This window comes from Oculina patagonica, chromosome 5, assembly GCF_052425735.1.
Source record: "Oculina patagonica isolate OP01 chromosome 5, crgOcupat, whole genome shotgun sequence".
Lineage (NCBI taxonomy): Eukaryota > Metazoa > Cnidaria > Anthozoa > Scleractinia > Oculinidae > Oculina > Oculina patagonica.
Genome location: NC_135762.1, coordinates 486,018 through 509,369, shown reverse-complemented (window position 1 = coordinate 509,369; position 23,352 = coordinate 486,018). Strand labels below are relative to the sequence as shown.

The 23,352-nt window shown below is 38.3% G+C and overlaps 1 protein-coding gene and 1 long non-coding RNA gene across 3 annotated transcripts; both read right to left on the bottom strand.

Annotated features, from left to right (window-relative positions):
• Window positions 1-1,069: 1,069 nt before the first annotated feature.
• LOC144654572 (uncharacterized) lies at window positions 1,070-22,988 on the bottom strand. 2 transcript variants are annotated; one of them, XM_078514733.1, is made up of 3 exons: window positions 22,436-22,988; window positions 1,916-3,309; window positions 1,070-1,713 (listed from the first exon to the last, which is right to left on the bottom strand). In XM_078514733.1, the coding sequence occupies exons 1-3, from the start codon at window positions 22,854-22,856 to the stop codon at window positions 1,459-1,461; spliced, it is 2,070 nt and encodes a 689-aa protein (XP_078370859.1). In that variant the 5' UTR covers window positions 22,857-22,988; the 3' UTR covers window positions 1,070-1,458. The 2 variants fall into 2 exon arrangements, with proteins under 2 accessions (XP_078370859.1, XP_078370860.1); XM_078514734.1 differs by lacking the exons at window positions 1,070-1,713; window positions 1,916-3,309 and adding exons at window positions 10,737-11,396; window positions 18,652-20,045.
• Window positions 13,462-18,463, bottom strand: LOC144654584 (uncharacterized). The gene is made up of 3 exons (XR_013570935.1): window positions 17,827-18,463; window positions 14,954-15,001; window positions 13,462-13,880 (listed from the first exon to the last, which is right to left on the bottom strand). It is a non-coding gene; the product is annotated as an uncharacterized LOC144654584 (long non-coding RNA).
• Window positions 22,989-23,352: the final 364 nt, after the last annotated feature.

The window sequence follows — 23,352 nt, the reverse complement described above, 5'->3', positions numbered from 1 at the left end:
ATAACTCCAAAGGTATTTACAGTAATGAAGTCTCCAATATCTCATTTAAAAGGGTACAAAATATGCTTTCTAGGAAAAAAATATAATCTTCATGAAAACTTAAAACGTCTAAAAAAAATTTGAATCACAAAAAAATAGTAAAAATAAGTCAAAAATTTAGCCAAAACTGAAATAGTGCAAAAACGCTCTACAGTGCAAAATTTTGAGGTCTATTAAGGCAATATTTTTCCTTGCTCTAAGAAACATCGGTCCTGAAAAGCAGACAAACTCGACCAAAACTGCATTGAACTACGATTTTTCTTACGTAAACAGAAGGATCTCATTTCAGTTACAATGGCAACGGCTGGTCAGAGCTCATACTCTAGGGTGGGAGTACGGGGGAGGGGTAGGGGTAGGGGGAGTAATGTTTTAAGCGAGGGTTCTCCACTAGGGAGTTATTAGCATTATTTACTGACAATTCACTGGCGTCATGTCAGATTTAATGACCAGATTGAAACGTTCAGATCCATTTCTGCAGCTCCTATCTATAAAGATGGTAGCCCCCTCCCCCACCACACCGCGACTGCTATCTAACATAAGGTCATTTGGTAATTTTTTACTTAAAATTTTTCCTTTTTTCCGAGTTGCGTAATTGCGACTCGACGGGTCTATTGTTAATAGAATATGAAGCTGATCACAATATGTAAGATCAAATTTGTAACTTAAAATGCTCGAAAACAGCGGTTTCTCTGCCAGAGTATCTTTCCCATAACAACATATTCGCAAGAGTCTTTTGATGAGAGGTTCTTCTTTTATGTGATTTTCCAAGTAAATGAGTTTAAATTTTTAAAACTGTACACCTACGTTTCCTGGACAAGATGTATATTTTTGTTGAGATGTGTGATCTAAGATGTGGGAGCCTTAATTCTCGAATTTACTGTGATGTTTCAATGCAGCAGAGTGACTAAGCTTTTTCGCGGTACATCACGCAATGCTTCCCAGTCGCGTTAAATACACTTCTTCGAGTGCGTTGCGAATCGAGTCCGAAGAAAAGTAAACGGACCGTGACTCAGAATAATTTTAACCCAACACCATTTTATTGTTTTTTTTTTCTTTTTTTCAAACAACTTAACGCCTCAGTTAAATGTAACACATTCATACCTACTTTCACGAGTCCCATTTTTCTCAGCATGGCAAATGAAAATTATAACACAGAAATCAATATTTTAGAAAAACACTTTAAACGAAATAATATTCATCTCTTTCTTTTTCAACTACGTTATATTGATTGTTTTTTTAACTTTGTCGAATTTCTCTGGTCTAAAATCACTCTCCTATGTCAACTACACAACCTTATGAAATGAAATCGTGTTCTATAACATCCCCTCATTTTGCCTATTACTTAATAAAAAAAAAACCCGAAGCAATTTAATTGTCACTATCATCCATGCATGTGTGTCTCTGAGGCGGTTGCTATAGTTACTTGAGCCAGACTGTCAGGTAAGGGGACTGGTGATTGTACGATGTGTTTGGCCAATCAGAATCGCTGCTGGGACTGTCGTAACCACCAGTATTCTGAGACCAGCCATGCGCAGTGGAGCCTTTAGCCAAAACCCCTACAGCCATGCAGTAGTCGTTAGCAGCAGTGTTGCCAGCAGTATTGTAAGACGCGTAAGGATACGAACCTCCATGAGCACCAAGAGGCATTATCCCAAACTTGTTTTGGTAGCAGATCTGCAAAAAATAAATAATAAAAACTAAATAATGTATTGATATAAAAGGTACGATTTGTTATTTTTGTTTTATTACGAAATGGCTGGACCAATCTTATTTTTTTACACATTTATTATTTGTCAGTGACTTCTTTGCTGAAACGCGCTAAACTATAAATCAGAATATATCGAAATGCAATGATGATTACACATAATTAATTTACCTTTTTGTTGCCATTCCAAGCGTATACCATGACAGGTGTCTCAACAGCTGCACCTACAGCAGATGGCCCAACAGAGTGATTCCACAGCAAGTCTTTTTCTCTGTCTCCAGGCAGTCTCCACATCACCCACTTGCTTCCCAAGCCATCCATCCTCTCACCGCTGGACAAAAGAATCGTGGACGCTTCCTCCACCGCCAGTCTTCGCGCGTCAATGCAGGCGAACTCTTTCTGTTTAGTGATCTTTGGTGTTTTCAGCTCCGTAGTGTTGTAGTTAGAGACCAGCCATGTCTTGTAAATATTGCCAACATTTCCGCTGAACTTTCCCACAAGAGTCCAGCCACCATTTGCCATGTCACAGTATGTCTGCACTGAGGAACTTCCTTGCAGGTCAGTCTTGATCCAGTAAATTCCATTCTTGGCGCGAGGTTTGTTGTTGGCAAGACTTGCATCATGGATTTGTTTGCACGTGTCAGCGGGAAGTTGCTTTTCACCCAGTAGACTACTTTGGCTGGGAAAGCTTGGTTGTAAGTTTTCAAGAGTAATGTTTGGAGGACTGGTGACTAGGAACCTCACTTTGATGTTGTCGTACAGTGTTTTACAGCTGGTACTGTAGGGAGCCTTATGACATCCCAGTCCTAAAGTTCCTGCTGATATTTTCCATTCACTGCCCACTGGTACATTGTTGTGCACAATTTTATCGTTCGCCCATTGTGAAAACCTGTCGCCGAGCACTTGATACTTGAAATGAAACCAAGTGTTTATCTTAAAGGCTGTGGGTAAATTACTATTGTATTTCCAGTTGCCATCTTTGTTGTTAACAAAGGGTCTCAGTGTACAGGTAGTTCGGGATTGCGCGTGGTACTCAAACCACCAGGCTGTGGTTTTGCTGTGATCTACATTGCTGACGCGTAAGAATGGTCCAGGATAGCTATTACTTACAGTCTCCATCAAATCCAGCTCTACCTCAACATCTTTCCATGTAAATCCCGACTTAACATACAATCCGACTTCTCCACTGTCTCTGATGTTTCCCTGAGTAGTATCTCCAAGCAGTTGTCCTTTTTGCACAGTCCAAGTACCGTAATTGTTTGTCGCCCATTCTCTTTTCAGAGCAGAACTTGAGAAGTCATCATGAAAGGCGTACACATAATCAGGGTTATCCATGGCACTTCCGCTGACCGCACCACCAAGCACTAAGGAGTAAGAATAGGCATCAACAGTGTTGGCTGACATAGGAGCCTGCAGTCTAAACTGAACAGTGGCCGACTTTGTTCCCAGGCCACTAAGTACGCGGTCGATTTGAGCAGGGTGCTGTCCATTGGCATGGTAATAGACTTGTAAGTCATCCCCATTGTCACTTGTTAATCCACGATCTATCAGCTCGCGATGGTTTACTGAGAAAATCAACAAAATATTTGGTTTATGATTAGAGGTTAATTTATAACATACCACCGCTGTTGCAATGTACAAACTAGTTAAACAGTCCTTGGTTTCTAGAGATAGAGGTAAAATAATAGTGGGCATAGAATTGTAATTTTATTGGAAAATGCAGCTCAAATGAACTTGAAGAAATTACAACGTAACTGTAGAAAACTGTAAACATGAAGTAATCAAAGAGGTCTATGACCTACTCGTGAATGCGTTAGATATATTTGAATTGTTCCTTTGAACAGTATAGTATCGATGGAAAATATTCATTATAGGGATTAATAATAATAATCAACTTTATTTAAGAGGGTGAACATATAACAGGACGCTTAGGTATAAGAATTACTTTTTTCAACCTTTTAATTGCTTAGCAAACCGATGGCCCAGTGGTACTGCTCTGCGTTCTGAAGCGTGTGACCCGAGATCGACTCTCTCAAGTTAAGCTCTTTTTTTTCTTCTTATTTTTTTCCACGGATATTATATACATATCTGTCTTGTATAGAGTTTCGTTACTCTTTTACTGATTATCCTTTAATAAATCGTGCCGTGCTCTAACCTTCCCAGTCTTTTAATAACACATACATAAAGTCACTGGTCATCGTTTCCGAATGTTCGCGATTATTATATAAGAAAAGGCAATATTTCATCGTTTGGGAAACGATTGTTTCTCATTTACAGGGGTGAAGTATTTTCTACACTTATTTCTTTGAAATGATACCTTTGTAAAGCTGTATTTTTATTCACAGCCGAGGGAAACGAAATTTAGAAAGCGCCCGTGAGCATACCTAATTTGCATAATGTTAACAACGATGGAAGGATGGAAGGATGGACGGATGGCTCAACTTCCCCACTATACTCTTTCATTATGCATTCACGAGTAAAAACGTGTCTTAGATGCCAAGCTTCAATCAAATGAAATTTCTGGCGTTTTAGTGAATACGAATTAGCCGAAAATTAAATATTTCTGCGGCACTAGAGCAGTGGGGACTGGGGCTAGCCCAGTCGAAGTGAGCATGTGCATGAGGGAGGGCTATATAAAAGATTATTATCACGTGGAAAATCATTCTAGGCCGACACCTCGTTTTAAGCTTACGTTAATTTTAATTTTTGGACATGTCATTTTAAATGTGTTGTTCTTCGTTGTCATACACGTTTCGTACCTCCAGGAACCTACTGGTACTGTGTAGCCTCGTAGGATGGATAATTAAAGCTTGAGCCATGGTTATTACCAGAAGTACATGATCCAGAAGTCTACATCTCTGGTAATGGGTCTTGCGCTATCAGATTCGCGTAAAGGCTATTTTTAGAACAACTTTAGAGTTAAAAAGAATGGCCAATGGGAAAAACGTGTTTTTAATCATTGCATCGCTCACTTTCAAAAAGTATTCCCAAACATTTTTCAGTTACCAACTTATCGAAATTCAGAAAGCGAGTAACTCCAAACGATCTTTGAGTCGCGGTTGCGTTTAACGCTCAGGAGCAAGACACTATAAGAGGGTGCTAATGGGGTTAACAGTTAACTGACAATTGGCCAAAAAAATAGTAGTTAACTGATATTTGGCCAAAAAATTAGTAGTTAACTGATAAATGAATCGTTAACAGTTAAGTGACATTCTATTAAGACTATTAATTATACTGAATACGATTGTTGTTATTAATAAAAGCAACAAGCTTTTTCCTAACAGCAAATGTTAATGTTGATTTCCGTGATGGCGTCAAGTGGGGCGTGGTCAAAATTTGCGTTAAGTTTTTATCGAGATGATGAAAAGGGATCGGCATTCAAACGACACAGAGGTCGCGTACCGTTTGACTTGGCAAAGCACAATTCAGTGGACATAGCTTTTAAAGATTTGAACGATTTCATGGAAATCAGTCAAACGACAAGCGGAAGTTTGGACTCAGTGCATTTCACTTAAGCTTTTACCTTTAAACACACGGCGCTGCCATGGGCACTAAAATGGCGGTCGCATCATACTAATCAGTGCTTGACATACACACCCATTACAAGCACACTTTAATATTTCAGTACACTTATTACTCCTCGTGTCACCCACCAGGAGTTAAGAAAGTTATAAATGGGGAGGCTTTGAGACTGCTTAGAACAGATTCCTCTCAAACAAAATTTGATGAGAAAATCCGACCAAGAGAAAAGCCCTGGGAATCGAGGTTGAAAAATATCAAGCACTTGTAGTCACCACTTATCCGGAGAGCTTACCCAGAAATCCTAAAGTCTAATGAACTCTCGCGGAAGTTAGTTTTGAAATCAGAAAGTAGGCCCTCCAACCAAAACTTAAAACAAACGAAAAAATTTTGCCTCCTTTTGTAACGCAATACCAACCAGCAGTACTAAACACAGTCCAAACTTGAAGCAAATACTCATGAAAAATTGGCATTTAATAGAACAACAACCATTCCACTAGAAAATATTCAAAGAACCTTCCCTTATATTATCCAAAAGGGTAGGTCTCTCAAAGATCATGACTCGTAAGATCGAAACTATGAAAATGGCTTAATACACCATACACGTGCGTGAGAGTCGTGCATGCCTATCAATTTATTTTTATCACTGACGTGCTGAAGTAAAGAAAATCCTGGTTATGACGCAATAATTTTCGCTGTAAGAAAATGAAAGTTAATAGATAACCAAAATTAGTAGTTAACTGACAATTGGCCCAAAAAATAGCAGTTAACTGAAATTTGACCTAAAAATTAGTAGTTAACTGACAATTGGGTACCCCCATTAGCACCCTCCTATAATTTTGTTGATGTAAAGACGTTCAGCAAAGCGAAACATACTTTCTTTAACCAAAAAATAAATATTTTATTCTACCGAGAGTTGCGTTTTCTATTTTTTATGTTCGCCATTCGAGAGCGCATAAATTGCACGTGTAATCATAGTTACTAACTATGGTGTAATAATAAATTTAGGGAGTTTGTCACTTTATTTTGGAGGTTTTTTTGAATTATTTTTTTTAGTTTTTATTTGTTTTCTGAGTGTCTGAGTGAAATGTTTGTTGGCAAGGTCGCACGACATTTTCTCGCGCGCAAGGATGTTCTAAAAATAGCACACACGCGAATCTGATAGCACGCGCCCCAATGCTACTGTAGATGTAGACTTCTAGGTCATGTACTTCTGTTGCTATTCAGATTTCCTGCCTTAATTTGTTTTTCCCCACCGGCGTTTGTTTTTCGGCAGGTTTTTTCTGGCCTCCGTCTGACAGTAGTGTCTTTGTAAACTGTCGCTCAGCTCTTTATCATGTTAAATACATATTGCTTAGTATAACGTATTGTTATAGCCCTGGTGCTCGGCCGAAACTGCCAAAATAAACCTAATGGTTTTATTGCGGGCCCAAGAGAGGCCCGCAACCCTAATCTTGACAGTGATCAGCGGATTGCGTATAACACATGCGCGCCACGTTTCTAAAAGGCTAGCTGCAAAGCGGAAGTTGAAAATTTTGTTCTTCCACCAAGAACGATCAGAATGCGAAAAATGTGTCAATCACAACAGTTTGTCGAAACACCGGAAGTTGAAAATCTGTTCTTCAAGAGCGATTATAATGCAAAATTTATTAAAGTCAATCTCAACAGTTTGTCACATAAGATCAAGCCTTCTGTCACATGGAAGATTGAAAACTACGTTTGGCCGACGTTGTTTAGGCGTTGGTTTTGAGAAGATTTACTGTGATTGTATCACAGATAAACCACGGCAAAACGAATGATTCCTTACAACATTGACAACATAGCGAGTTCACCGACCAAACAAGATCACATCTCGATTACACCGTAAACACCGCGTGCTCGATTAAATCGTGCATTCCTTGCGTGACGCGTTACTTGGAATAATAATTGTCTTGCGATTATAATGCGATTATAATGTAATCCTCTGTATACTCTGCAGTCTTAATAATTGAAGTTTTTTTGCTCACCAGCACGTTCTCGGTGTTGGTCACTTGTTTATTTCTGCCATGAAATGTACAAGTAGAAGTAGTCACTACAAAAGGACTACTTCATTGTGCACTTAGAATAGTATCCATAAACACTTTCTGAGGAGTAAATTAAACTCAGGATTGAACACTTACAGCCTGTCTCAGAGACATACAGGCTATCCTGATTTTACTCAGTAAATCTTTATTTATGAGCCATGTGTACCCTTATGAGCCTTTATTTATGAGCCATATGAGGAGTTTTTAACATAGATTAATTAGGAGTAATTCATTTTATCCAAATTTTTATCATTGTAATTTTTATAATTTTAAAATTGTTATTTCTACTGTAATTTATTGTCACTGAAAAGCCCGTAAGGGGAGTGTCAAATTAAAGTATTGTATTGTATATGTACACTTACCGGTATGTTGTGTGCAACAGAGCAATGTTGAAATCCTAGCCACCCTTTATTTTGAGTTTGCAATATTTTTTTGCATGTCCTTTTTGTTCATTAGTTGAGAATTTATGGGTCAACACAAAGTGCGAGGCAGCGACGCATGCAATCCATTCCAGTTAGCCTATGTAACAGTGCGGTTAGCCTACAGTTAGGTTAGGTAGCTTGCAGTTAGCCTTTTTATTTGGAGTAGGGATTTCTGCCTTGCATGCCTTGCCTCACTGCATTGCCTTGCACGCCTCGCACATTATTTTGTAAGAGTTGATTTAGTAGCCAAAAATAAATCATGTGAATGTGCCAGAGAACTCTTGAGTTGCTAACACAAGTACAGTCAAACCTGTACCATAAATAAAAATTTTGTCATAGTAATGTAGTAGTTGTATTGAGATGCAGTGGCCTAATGGTTAGTGTGCTGGATTTCGTATCAAGGGGTTCAGGTGTGAGCCCTTACCGGTGTCATTGTGTTGTGTTCTTTGGCAAGACTACTCTCATAGTGCAAACAATCTTAAAAGCGTGCGTCAACCAGCGCCATTAGCGATATAATATCTGTTTACAGATTATCAGCTGGTAATACTCGTCGCATGTCGCCTCTTACAAATAATTCGTGCAAAAGCACATGAAACATTCTCCGCATTTAAAATGGCCTGAGTAAAAAGCTGTTTCCAGATTCTTGTTTATGAAAATTCGAGACCTTCTCAGTCTTCATCAGTTAGGTTGTGTTCTCTCTCAATCTTGTAAGGTGTCAGGTTTGCTCAGCTATTCTACCGGGTAAAATGGTTTGTCAACAACGTGCAAAATTTAGTGTTGTTTGTAGAGGGAATTAATGAATGAAGATGACGATCTGACCAAAAGGACATGCCAGCGTTGTTGTACTTGAGGATGAATTAACCTAAATTTGCGTTTAACAATTTGATTTTAAGAGAGGCTGTTGTGAATACTTAAAGCCATGTTATTACGTGCTTCAGAGTCATTGTTTGAGGACACTCCTTTATTAGCGGATACTGAGACACACACAAAAAATGTGATTTTTAGCTTTCTTAGTTTTGTCCGGCAATCATATAAATAACAAATACTCCAGGGTGGGAGTGCGAGGAAGGGGGAGGGGGGGATTGTGGAGGCAGAAACCGGGGGTAGATGTTTTGCAATTTTTTAAGCGAGGGATCTCCTCTAGGAACTTTTCCAAGAGTCATAAGTACAGTTTGGTGACAATTCACTGGCGCCATATGCATGTCAGATTTAAGAGCTAGATTGAAACGTTGAGGCCCCATTCAGCGGCTATTGTCTGTAAAACGTCCATATTCCCCTTACCCCACCCACCTCGTCGCGATTAATATCGAAAATAAAGTCATTTGGTTATTTTTGAGTTAAAATTTTTCCTTTTTGCCAGGTTGCTTAGTTCCGACTCGGTGGTTCCATTGTTTATAGAATCTCAGCTCATCACAATACAAGAATAAATTTGCGACTTTAAAAATGCTCGAAAACAGGCTTGTTCTCTGCTATTGTCTATATTTTCATAAACTTTATTTAAATGATCATAAATTAGACAGGAATTGACAGATTTCAGGGACACTTTGCTCATGCACTATTGACTGTTTGCTCTATAACGTTAATGTAAATACTAGGTTGCAATCGAATTTGATGACATTATTTCTGTACTTTTAATTTTAAGAAAAATCCAGGTTTTATGTATTACTAGCAGTAACCAACGGTTAGGAAGTGCGGGCTAGAATGCTTTTGAGTCAAGGGATTTTGAATAAAACTTTTGTTGAGTATTGAAATTGGTTGGCCATCGCGTTTGCATACATCTGTTGAAGATGATTTCCAGTACTGCGCAATAGGCTCAGGGTTTGTTGTCATAAAACGTTACACTGCGGTAATAGCGTATATAAAGTTTCTTGATTCGTTAACTCATTCTTGTCACAACAAAAATATACAAAATTAACCATGTTGCATTTACTATTTAATAACTCCAAAGGTATTTACAGTAATGAAGTCTCCAATATCTCATTTAAAAGGGTACAAAATATGCTTTCTAGGAAAAAAATATAATCTTCATGAAAACTTAAAACGTCTAAAAAAATTTGAATCACAAAAAAATAGTAAAAATAAGTCAAAAATTTAGCCAAAACTGAAATAGTGCAAAAACGCTCTACAGTGCAAAATTTTGAGGTCTATTAAGGCAATATTTTTCCTTGCTCTAAGAAACATCGGTCCTGAAAAGCAGACAAACTCGACCAAAACTGCATTGAACTACGATTTTTCTTACGTAAACAGAAGGATCTCATTTCAGTTACAATGGCAACGGCTGGTCAGAGCTCATACTCTAGGGTGGGAGTACGGGGGAGGGGTAGGGGTAGGGGGAGTAATGTTTTAAGCGAGGGTTCTCCACTAGGGAGTTATTAGCATTATTTACTGACAATTCACTGGCGTCATGTCAGATTTAATGACCAGATTGAAACGTTCAGATCCATTTCTGCAGCTCCTATCTATAAAGATGGTAGCCCCCTCCCCCACCACACCGCGACTGCTATCTAACATAAGGTCATTTGGTAATTTTTTACTTAAAATTTTTCCTTTTTTCCGAGTTGCGTAATTGCGACTCGACGGGTCTATTGTTAATAGAATATGAAGCTGATCACAATATGTAAGATCAAATTTGTAACTTAAAATGCTCGAAAACAGCGGTTTCTCTGCCAGGGTATCTTTCCCATAACAACATATTCGCAAGAGTCTTTTGATGAGAGGTTCTTCTTTTATGTGATTTTCCAAGTAAATGAGTTTAAATTTTTAAAACTGTACACCTACGTTTCCTGGACAAGATGTATATTTTTTTGAGATGTGTGATCTAAGATGTGGGAGCCTTAATTCTCGAATTTACTGTGATGTTTCAATGCAGCAGAGTGACTAAGCTTTTTCGCGGTACATTACGCAATGCTTCCCAGTCGCGTTAAATACACTTCTTCGAGTGCGTTGCGTGACGAGTCCGAAGAAAAGTAAACGGACCGTGACTCAGAATAATTTTAACCCAACACCATTTTATTGTTTTTTTTTTTCTTTTTTTCAAACAACTTAACGCCTCAGTTAAATGTAACACATTCATACCTACATTCACGAGTCCCATTTTTCTCAGCATGGCAAATGAAAATTATAACACAGAAATCAATATTTTAGAAAAACACTTAAAACGAAATAATATACATCTCTTTCTTTTTCAACTACGTTATATTGATTGTTTTTTTAACTTTGTCGAATTTCTCTGGTCTAAAATCACTCTCCTATGTCAACTACACAACCTTATGAAATGAAATCGTGTTCTATAACATCCCCTCATTTTGCCTATTACTTAATAAAAAAAAAACCCGAAGCAATTTAATTGTCACTATCATCCATGCATGTGTGTCTCTGAGGCGGTTGCTATAGTTACTTGAGCCAGACTGTCAGGTAAGGGGACTGGTGATTGTACGATGTGTTTGGCCAATCAGAATCGCTGCTGGGACTGTCGTAACCACCAGTATTCTGAGACCAGCCATGCGCAGTGGAGCCTTTAGCCAAAACCCCTACAGCCATGCAGTAGTCGTTAGCAGCAGTGTTGCCAGCAGTATTGTAAGACGCGTAAGGATACGAACCTCCATGAGCACCAAGAGGCATTATCCCAAACTTGTTTTGGTAGCAGATCTGCAAAAAATAAATAATATATAGATTTAGGCAAGCCTAAAAGCGGAGCTCCCCGGTTATATGCCCTTTACATTTTTTTAGAATGATTTTTTATTCGTGTTATTTTCTTTATATATATTATGTATTGTTTTTAACCATGAACAACAGCACCAAATAAAAGTAAAAATAGTTGATCAATCAAAAGAGGATGATCATCTAGCAGTTTGTGCATAACCTCCCAAAGATATATAAACTCTCAAAGAGAAACTAGTACAAAGAAAGCGTTGCTCTAGAAAATATCCATACACCCACCATAACTGGTATGTTATAGCTGTACATAGCATACAACTGGAAAGTTTTGCATGTAGCTTGTCCCAACCCCCCCCCCCCCCCCTCAAACGGGGGCCCTATTGGAACAGTGACAGTATTATTTCCCAATACTATAAATAACAACAAATAACTAATCTGTGAGACACACCCACAAAACAAAACAGCTGTGTTTAATGTTTTATTATTTAATGACTGAGTTCGGTTTTGGTGAAGTAAAAATTTGCCTATGAACAACATATATTTAATCAGTTATTATTGTATTGCAACATGTGAGATTAATTTAGAAATTGATGAACTGTGTATCTCATTATCATGATTACTGTTCTTCACAGTGTGGGCACTGGGAATTAAATGTTTGGGTAGGTAAAACCTGCTGTTGAGCCAAGTGGCTCATCAGGCTGGAGCGTAACCAGGTTTCTGCAGCATTATTAAGCGGCTAGGAGTATTTCTACTCCCCCTGGATGGGATGCTAGTCCATCGCAGGGTTAACCCCCCCCCCCTCCCCCAGCAGTAAATAAACCGGTACCCATTTATACACCTGGGTGAAGAGAAGAACTATGAAAGTAAAGTGTCTTGCCTAAGAACGCAACGTAGTGCCCGGGCCAGGTCTCGAACCCGGACCGCTCGATCCGTAGTCCAGCACAATAACCATTAGGTCACCAAACCTCCCACAAATGTTTGGGTAGCCGGATGATTTTTATATTGTGTTGTCAGAGATCCCTTAAGAAATACGTACATGGATGAGCCTTATCTGGCTCTATTTCATTAACTTTAAAATAGGTCACCAAGGGTGACATGAGTCTAATGCCGTATGGCATAGTGATACAGATTGCGCGGTTTTCGTAAGCCGGTTAAAATTGGTTAGAGGTTTGTGTTCGGGAGTTTAATTTAAAATGCCTATAGCAAGCTAGGGGCATCGTGGATGATTATGGATGAAAACGAAACAGTCATAAATGTTATATGCTTCACAAAATTTAAAGTATGAACAGGAGTTGATGTTACTTCTTCCGTATTGTCCGTAAAAGCAGAAACGATTAAACATTTGGACAAGATTGCGTGACGATTTACAAAAAGCATGTTCATTACAACAAGGGTTGAAGAACTTCACATCGTTTTCTTTCAGATTTTTCACCATTTTGATGATGACTCTTGAAACAGATTTTGCAATAAAAGCACTTGAAATAGTGACTGTTACTCCATTGTACTGTAAGCACTTAGTGACAGATTTTCCTAAAAACGGGTGTAAATGCTCACGTCAATATAATGATGACCTTTTGAACGCTGGAAACTAGGCAATTATTATCGAGCTACCATACACAGGAGCGAAGACTGTTTATCATGATGTACAAATTTCGCGAATCATCACTTCCATATCAATGTAACCATTTTATGATTTTTCTAGCTGTAAGAAGAACTTAAGATCCCTGAGAGTCGTAAAAGCATGAAATTCGCGTAACTTGATTTACATTTATCCATGTACATCTTTTATTTTTGAAGGTTTTTGTTTGCACTGTAAAGAAAAAATTGGTCAAAATTCGAATGACTTAAATACAAAATACGAGGTAAAGTTTTCTAGTTTTTAAAACAAAATAAATATTTGGTCGCATTGTGTAAATAAACGCGAGTCGCCGTCGAAATATTTTTTCTCAAAGACGTCTTGCTTTTTAAGCAAGACGAAAACACAAGTGCTTAACTGAACTGAAAACGAAGAAATATTTTCACAAAAAGCTTACAAAAGTCTTAACTGGAAAATTATTACGTCCTGTTCAAGTGTTGAATAATCGTGACTTGAGAAAGAACTTTTAATTATGCGTGGGAACACGTGTCGCTGATTGGCTGTTTTTAATTGAAACTAATCGTGCGTGTCCGTACGGAGTCCGTTCTTGCAGCTGATCATTGTTTTCTACATTACAGCGAACGATTATCGATCCCGAACCATTCCCTTGGGATTGCTAACAGCTTTTTTCATATAACAAAGAGTCTAATGCGCATGCGCAAAGCGCACGCAAGCATTAGACTCAAAAATTACACCTGACCACATAAATTGTATTTCACACAGAGTACATAAGTATTAGTTGTACATGCAATGAAGAAATAATATATTCTGATTGTTCATTTATCTCTCTCTCTCTGTGTCTGCAACTCTCTGTGGAAATTCTGCTACTCGTGTTAACCCTGAAAAAGGGAAAATAACAGATACCATTTTGTTGATGATCATTGACATCAAATGAATATTTATAATTTTAATTGAATTTATTCAGAACATTATACAGATACATAAAAAAGAGAGTTATTTTTCCAATTTTTGCATGGGCCAGGGAATGTGTTGGGGGATACATGTATGTTTAGAACCAAAAAGTCCTTTCAGAGTGAGTGTGTCAGCAAAACCTTTTTTTACCTACTGAAGACACTAATAGTGCTATCAAAAAGACCCGGCACATGGCGAGGCTTTGATGAATGTTTTGGGGTGTGAAACACCGGCTTAATTCAAGAGTTCCCTACAAAATGATGTGTCTTTTGAGACTCTTATAATTATTTATCTCTGACAGGTGCTGTTGAAAGTACTGTGATTAAGTCCAGGAAAGCTTACATATTCTCCCTAAAACTTTTATCAGGGATGTAGCTAAGAAAACACTTAGCCGGTTCATCAACAAGCCCAGCTGGCTTTTCTGGCCTAAACAGCTCTAAAATTTTACTAAGTCTTTGTGTTCACGTAAAATTTCAGCTGAGTTTAAGTTCTATTTCTACATTTGCCTGGTACCACAACAAGACAATTTATGTTAAGTTAGGGCTTGAGCTTATTAGCTATTAAGGTTTAATTAAGGTATTAACAAAAGGAATTCAAACACAACAGGTCAATTTGCACTTCTCCCACAAAATCATTACAAGTATTCCAGTATTTTGTCGGGTCAGGTAGCAGATCTTGTTGGTCCTTTGCCCTCATACCCCTCCTCCACGGTGGGGGAGGGGTGCATTGTATGAACAACGAAAACATTTTACTTGAACAATAAAAACATTTTATGTACATGTGCTGTTACATATAAATTGTGTATATATTAAATTCCTCAATTGAACGAGGATTTTAGGGAAATATACAATGTAAACTTACCAAGGGGTTAAAACGCATACCATTTTTCACACCCAAAAGTTTTACACTTGAAAAACAAGTTTCATGCACTAATGTGTCATGGAGCTTCTTTAATATCTAGCTAAAGAAAGGTATAAGCTGACACTTATGTAATGATTACCTGCATCACCAATTTCACTAACTGCACCCCTTGACTGTTTTCCCTGAACTGAAAACAAAATTTATACATATCAAAAACCTGTAAAATTCTTAACTTGCATCCTGGCAAAAAGTATGGAAATCCTAACAGCAAGTTTTAGAAAGACAACAGATTTGCCAAAATAAATGATAACTTCAAACTGCATCTTACACCCTCCATAAATACTTCTCACTGAAATTGACCTCAAAAAACTTGTTGTACATGTAAGTAAATAATACATGTATGTATTATTTACTTTTAATTATATAATCCTCCAGTCATCGCAGACAGGCCCATTTTGAACTTATTTTTTTCACGATCAAAAACTAATCCTACTTCTCTTGTAGAAAAAAAATTGGCAAAAATATTTGATTTAGTCACTGCTTTAAGTTGGAAAACTTTGAAAGGCTTAAAGAATTGTACGAGTCATGTGCAACCTTCCAGAAAGCAATGCTCATAGCCACAGGGCTAAAAAAGTACCCTCTGATTATCTGGGGCAAGTAGATTTTTCTGTCAAGCAATTAATTTTTCGTGCCTGTTTGCGTAATTTAGGTTAAAAGGCCCAGGCAAGTCGTCTACATGTAAATTATACAGTCACAAGTTTACTAAGAATTAGAAACATAATCATGCACAGTCCTAGGCAAGCAAAATTTGAGAGCTGCTTGTTAACCACAGGGCAATCTGGAATTTATTTTTTTCCAAGCCCTTATCCTACATTATAACTTCAGGATCAGCTTGGTTGTTATAACTTAAGAAAATTTCATGATCTTTCGCATAACATTTTAGAATCTGTGCTATATTCTTTTATGTACCATATTTATTCGATTATTCGTTTATTAGAGGAAAGCGTTTATACGAGGGCGGCGTTCATTTAAAATTTAATTTATTTCTTGTAAACAATAGTATGGTAACTGAACATTTAAATTTAAAAAAAAAAAACAGAAACATGTTTTAGTGCATGCCCGAAAAGTCAATTTCAATACCTTAAAACCTTGTTACAATCAAGAAAAATATTTTTTTTGGCCTGCTCAAGCTTGATTATTACTGCATTTGCTTTCCGAGTCTGTTATTCGAATGAATGCTGCATCATCATGATGCAGCGTTTATTTGAGGGCGACGTTTATTTATATTTCTGTTCTAATATGTAGCGCTCATTCGAGGGAGGCGTTTAATCGATTAAATACGGTAAGTTATAAAAATATGAAAAAACTAATCAATTTATTCTGAGAAAGGCTGTAAAATCAGATAAGAAATACAAAACTTTCACAAAACGTTTTCACTCATAACATTCATATGATAAAAATATAAAAACTAAAATAAGGAAGACTACGCAAAGTTCTCAGTGAAAAATAACAGAGGTCATGGAGAAACTATATTTCGCTAAGACTCTCAGCTAGCAATGTCCCCTATACAGTATGGGGCCCAGTTCTCGGCCACTTTGTGTTCAACGCGTTTTTTCACGCCTCAGTTGAATTAAAACAAAAAGTTATTTACATCCAGCGATAGATTTACATTTGCGATTGATTGATTGATTGATTGATTTTCATTTGCGATTGATTTGCGACTGATTCTTGTGCTCTAAGTATCGTTAGTTTGATCCTTCAACACGCTATAGAAAGCTCACATGTCGAGTTTACGCAGAGGTAGGTTAATTTTTTTTCCCGAAATCTTGTTTGTTTACGGCTCCTTGAAATTCTTGGATGCAGTTAAATTCGTATTTTATCCGAAAGCCCCAACCAAAAGAGCTAATTTTTTTGCATGTGAAACGTAACATAATTCAGCTTTCTGCTTAAGTTAACTTTTCGTTGATTCTTTGTATTTTGTTGGTCTTAATTTACTTCGGAATTTTTCCGTGCGACTTTTGCGTATTTGCCAGTTCTCGGCCACCCTGCTCGCTTTCACAGCTTAGCACTTGGTTTTTAATATAATTTCATCTACTGCAGCCAGAATAAAAGAAAGAAATGTTTTAAAAATAAAGTTCAATTAAATCTCTAAGTTTTGAGCTAACTCTTGTCTTGTTTATTATTTCCACAACACCTAACTCTTTCAAGACCCTTCCACTGCAAAGTAAACCATCTAAATGCATTGGTCACACAACACAATTCTGCGGTTTTGCAAGAACCTGCAAAAAGCCTCATAAAAATAATTTGCGATCGATATAACATAAATAAGTTTACAGAGTGATTTTATGACTGTGAAAATTAATTGAGCCTTTTTATACGGAAATTACGCATAAGCTTTTTGGTGGCCGAGAACTGGGCCGCGTGGCCGAGAACTGGGCCCACAAAAGGAGATTTTATTTTTATTATTGTTCGGGATAATTAATTATTAACCGGTCGATAGCTTTACACCAAAAAGCTGAATAATGTAGAAAGCTCTGGGAGAAATTTCAAGTTTCTTTGGTTATTCTGAGAAAAGAAATACTAGTTTACGTCTATAGTGGCCGAGAACTGGGCCCCATACTGTATTGCATCTGACTCGACCACATTCTTACAAATTTTCATGTAAATTTTGTTCTCTAGTTGTTCTGTACTCTTTCCAACGTTTAAAAGTGGTGTGTTCTTCCTACTTCGGAATCAGAGGGTACTTTTTTTACTGATTTAACTACAGAATAAACAAATTAACGCGGATAGGAAAAACCAGAAGTAAGGTATGCTTTGAATACAACTCGTGTTTAAGACAAAACGAATTTCAGTTCATTAAGTCTATATCCTTGTTTGACATACCGGTACACGACTGAGAGCTAGAACCCAGCTTCGTTTAAAAATGATGTACAGTGTATTAGGTTGAATGCTGGTTAATCTAAATACCAAAGACTTTTCTAATCTGTTAAAAAATGAACATCAATAGCTCACCTTGTTTTCGTAAAGGAATGTTGTCTTTGACCGTCTTTGCTTCAAACTCACCAAGAAGCTTGGAAGATTTTCCATTTCGATCGGCCACAATCTTTACTCCTCTACTAACTATGGTTGTCATCGCGGGTGAAACGAGGAATATATCCAGAAATAATGTATCTGTAATAAACTGTCTTTAAAACTGAGTTCTTCGTGTGCTTTTCAATCGAGGAGTCTTCATGCTTAGTAGTGAACTCATGCGTACGCTTGATAAATCGGCATGCTGTGAGATTGTTTCAGCGGACTTCCTCAAGTTAGTCTCCCCTTCATGTAATTCTAACATTGTCAACAAGAGCTAAGAATGATTTTTTTTTTCCTCGCGTTTAAAACTTCCTACTATATAAAGCTTAGCTGAGTAGAAATCGTTTTTAAAAAACTTTTTTGCTAAGGCCTTGATAGTAATGATTTTTCCCGCCAAAAGACGCGGGTTGCCACCGGAGCCTAGCTCGTTCCCAGGCCTAATCCGTGCGTACGGACGTACGTACGCGACAACCAAAATTTCTCGGTTCGATAGGATACCATTTGCCCTGTCTGTTCCCTTGTACCCGCATGTTACCAATGGAGCTACGCTACGCGCCTTCGGCGCGTGGAGCTCCGCTAATAAAAACTAAATAATGTATTGATATAAAAGGTACGATTTGTTATTTTTGTTTTATTACGAAATGGCTGGACCAATCTTATTTTTTTACACATTTATTATTTGTCAGTGACTTCTTTGCTGAAACGCGCTAAACTATAAATCAGAATATATCGAAATGCAATGATGATTACACATAATTAATTTACCTTTTTGTTGCCATTCCAAGCGTATACCATGACAGGTGTCTCAACAGCTGCACCTACAGCAGATGGCCCAACAGAGTGATTCCACAGCAAGTCTTTTTCTCTGTCTCCAGGCAGTCTCCACATCACCCACTTGCTTCCCAAGCCATCCATCCTCTCACCGCTGGACAAAAGAATCGTGGACGCTTCCTCCACCGCCAGTCTTCGCGCGTCAATGCAGGCGAACTCTTTCTGTTTAGTGATCTTTGGTGTTTTCAGCTCCGTAGTGTTGTAGTTAGAGACCAGCCATGTCTTGTAAATATTGCCAACATTTCCGCTGAACTTTCCCACAAGAGTCCAGCCACCATTTGCCATGTCACAGTATGTCTGCACTGAGGAACTTCCTTGCAGGTCAGTCTTGATCCAGTAAATTCCATTCTTGGCGCGAGGTTTGTTGTTGGCAAGACTTGCATCATGGATTTGTTTGCACGAGTCAGCGGGAAGTTTCTTTTCGCCCAAGAGGCTACTTTGGCTAGGGAAGTCTGGTTGGAAATTTTCAAGAGTGATGTTTGGATGACTGGTAACCAGGAACCTCACTTTGATGTTGTCGTACAGTGTTTTACAGCTGGTACTGGAGGGAGCCCTGTAACATCCCAGCCCTAAAGTTCCCGCTGATATTTTCCATTCGCTACCAACTTGTACATTGTTGTGCACAAGTTTACCGTTCGCCCATTGTGAAAACCTGTCGCCGAGCACTTGATACTTGAAGTGAAACCAAGTGTTTATAGTAAAGGCTGTGGGTAACTTTCCTTGGTACTTCCAGCTGCCATCTTTGTTGTTGACAAAAGGTCTCATTGTACATGTGATATGAGAATTTGCGTAGTACTCAAACCACCAGGCTGTGGTTTTGCTGTGGGCTACATTGCTGACGCGCAAGAATGGCCCAGGATAGCTTTTGCTTACAGTCTCCATCAAATCCAGCTCTACCTCAACATCTTTCCATGTAAATCCCGACTTAACATACAATCCGACTTCTCCACTGTCTCTGATGTTTCCCTGCGTAGTATCTCCAAGCAGTTGTCCTTTTTGCACGCTCCAAGTACCGTAATTGTTTGTCGCCCATTCTTTTTTCAGAGCAGAACTTGAGAAATCATCATGAAAGGCGTACACATAGTCAGGGTTATCCATGGCACTTCCGCTGACCGCACCACCAAGCACTAAGGAGTAAGAATAGTCATCAACAGTGTTGGCTGACATAGGAGCCTGTAGTCTAAACTGGACTCTAGCCGACTTTGTTCCCAGGCCACTAAGTACGCGGTCTATTTGAGAAGGGTGCTGTCCATTGGCATGGAAATAGACCTGTAAGTCATCTCCATTGTCACTTGTTAATCCACGATCTATCAGCTCGCGATGGTTTACTGAGAAAATCAACAAAATATCTGGTTTATGATTAGAGGTCAATTTATAATATACCACCGCTGTTGCAATTAATGTACAAACTAGTTAAACAGTTCCTTGGTTTCTAGAGATAGAGGTAATTTTATTGGAAATTGCAACTCAAATGTACTTTAAGAAATAACAACGTAACTGTAGAAAACTGAATGTAAACAAGAAGTAAAAACGTGCCTTAGATGCCAAGCCTCAATCAAATGGAATTTCTGGCGTTTGAGTGAACACGAATTAGCCGAAAATTAAATATTTCTGCGGCACTAGAGCAGTGGGGACTGGGGCTAGCCCAGTCGAAGTGAGCATGTGCATGAGGGAGGGCTATATAAAAGATTATTATCACGTGGAAAATCATTCTAGGCCGACACCTCGTTTTAGATACGTTAATTTTAACTTTTGGACATGTCATTTTAAATGTGTTGTTCTTCGTTGTCATACACGTTTCGTACCTCCAGGAGCCTACTGGTACTGTGTAGCCTCGTAGGATGAGATAGTTAAAGCTTGAGCCATGGTTCCTACCAGAAGTACATGATCCAGAAGTCTACATCTCTGGTAATGGGTCTTGTGCTATCAGATTCTTGTGTAGGCTATTTTTAGAACAACTTTAGAGTTAAAAAGAATGGCCAATGGGAAAAACGTGTTTTTAATCATTGCATTGCAAAAGTATTCCCAAACAGTTTTCAACTACCAACTTATCGAAATTCAGAAAGCGAGTTACTCCAAACGATCTTTGAGTCGCGGTTGCGTTTGAAGCCCAGGAGCGAGACACTATAATTTTGTTGATGTAAAGACGTTCAGCAAAGCAAAACATACTTTCTTTAACCAAAAAATAAATATTTTATTCTACCGAGAGTTGCGTTTTCTATTTTTTATGTTCGCCATTCGAGAGCGCATAAATTGCCCGTGTAATCATAGTCACTAACTATGGTGTAATATTAAATTTAGGGAGTTTGTCACTTTATTTTGGAGGTTTTTTTTTTTAATTATTATTTTTAGTTTTTATTTGTTTTCTGAATGTCTGATTGAAATGTTTGTTGATAAGGTCGCACGACATTTTCTCGCGCGCAAGGATGTTCTAACAATAGCACACACGCGAATCTGAAAGCACGCGTCCCAATGCTTCTGTAGATGTAGACTTTTAGGTCATGTAGTTCTGTTCCTACTCAGATTTCCTGCCTTGTTTTTCCCCACCGGCGTCTTTGTAAACTGTCGCCCAGCTCTTTATCATGTTAAATACATATTGCTTACTAGAAGTTGTAGTATAACGTATTGTTATAGTCCTGGTGCTCGGCCGAAACTGCCAAAATCAACCTAATGGTTTTGTTCATGTTGTCTACTGCGTGGTGGAGCTGAAATCTGTTCTTATATTACAATCATAACGTTTTAACAAAATTCTCGAATCTGATTGGTTTTTAGCAAGCCCTATTTTTCACCAAATTGGAGTGCGCGCAGCTGGGTCGTCCATTAACAAAGTGTCCAATTACAAGATATCTAACAACAAGGTGTCCAATAACAAAGTTCGCGTGCAGCGCATGCGTGCGCTCCTTATTTAGTGCCTTATTGTGACTGAATACTCCTGCTTGATATTCCATTCCGCACTTGATGTAGTGATACTTCTTATTTTCTCATACATGAGGTATAAATCACACTTAACTTATTTTTTTTAAGTTAAAAAAGTTGACACCAAGAGGATTCGAACCCGGGTCGCCGGCATGCCGAGCGGGAGCGATACCACTATGCCACCGACGACCAGCTGCCGAGAACTCTGATTTTTAAGATAAAAATCCTAACCCTATTATAAAAGCTAATCGCAAGCAACCCAAGCTAAAGTAGGCTAACCGGAGTGCTATTTAAGCTAACCGGAGTGCTACAAAAACTATATCCTGCCAAAAATTCCCCAAAATCACCCAAAAATCTACAAAACACCGCAAAATATAGATTTGTGAGATATTATAAAGTGAAGCGTTTTCGGATTCCTTGAAATGCGAACGAGATTTTTCCATTAAACCCACATTATGTGCGTTGAGAAAACGGCCTTCGGTATATACGTAAATCCCGCCTAAAGGTTATATTTTCCAGTTACTGATATGAGACGTTGGATATGGGTAAGTTGCCTACCACTAATTTCAGAACAGTTTATATTATACCAAGAATCTGTGAAATCTTTGTGACGTTGCTCCTTTGACTCGTCACAGCTCAACTGTACTGTAAATCGCAAATGAACTATATTGAAAATCTCAACTTGAAAAAAACACAACTCGACTGTATTGAGAAAGCTAAGTAACTAAAAAGATGACAGAAATGGGTTTCTGAAGACGATTAACTAAAAAGACGATTAATTGGAATGATTAAAATTTTCTACCTGGAACACTCAGAGTGTAATGTTTGGGCAGTGAAGACCCTTTCGTTTCAATTCGCACTGGTATTTTTCCTCCTTGTTTGGCTAAACAGCGCTGATATCCGCTCGAAGCATTCCCCGTTACCAATTTATCCAAAAGATGCTGTACTGGTTTCAACAAGGCGATTTCTTCTTCAGCGATTCGAGCCAACTTCTCGGCGTCCTTTTGCATAACGGTGGCCAGAGTTTTCTTTTCGTTAAAGGTGTTCAAATCAAGAGTTAGCTTGTAAATCAGAGAATCAATCTGACTTTTGGCGCGGTGGACCTCGCCATGTTTTGTTGGTTGCGATTTTCGCGTTTGACCTTTTCCGAGTGTGACTCGAGACAGACTTGAAAGGAATAATATTGTGGACAAACTAGCGACCAGACTTAATTTGAAAGCCATGCTTTCGGCGCGGGATTGTCGTTAACAAAGCGAAACACAAGATAAATAGTACGCCGTACTGAATGTTAGAGATTAGGTGTACAGGTCATTTTCGCAAAAAAATGTACATGATATGAATTACAACATGAAAGAAACTGTCATGTTTGAGTTATTTGTTGTGTTGATTCAGAGGGGTCACTCATCTTGTTACTAAGCCTCAAGTCAAGAATTTGGTCGTATATTCTTTCTTGTGTCGCGATTGCCCTGGTAAGGATGGGCCGATAATCCAATAAATCCATACCAAACATTCGATACATCGATATTTTACCGTGCAAAACAATCTTGAATTTTTTGTGTCGCGACTGTCCTGCTAAGGATATGCCGATACCCGATACCAAATATTCGATACATAGAAATTTTCCGCGCAAAACGATCTTGTAAGCGTGCGTGATCCAGCGCCATCATGCGATATCTTTTTACAGATTATCTGACAACCACTCTTCAGTCTCTTTATACC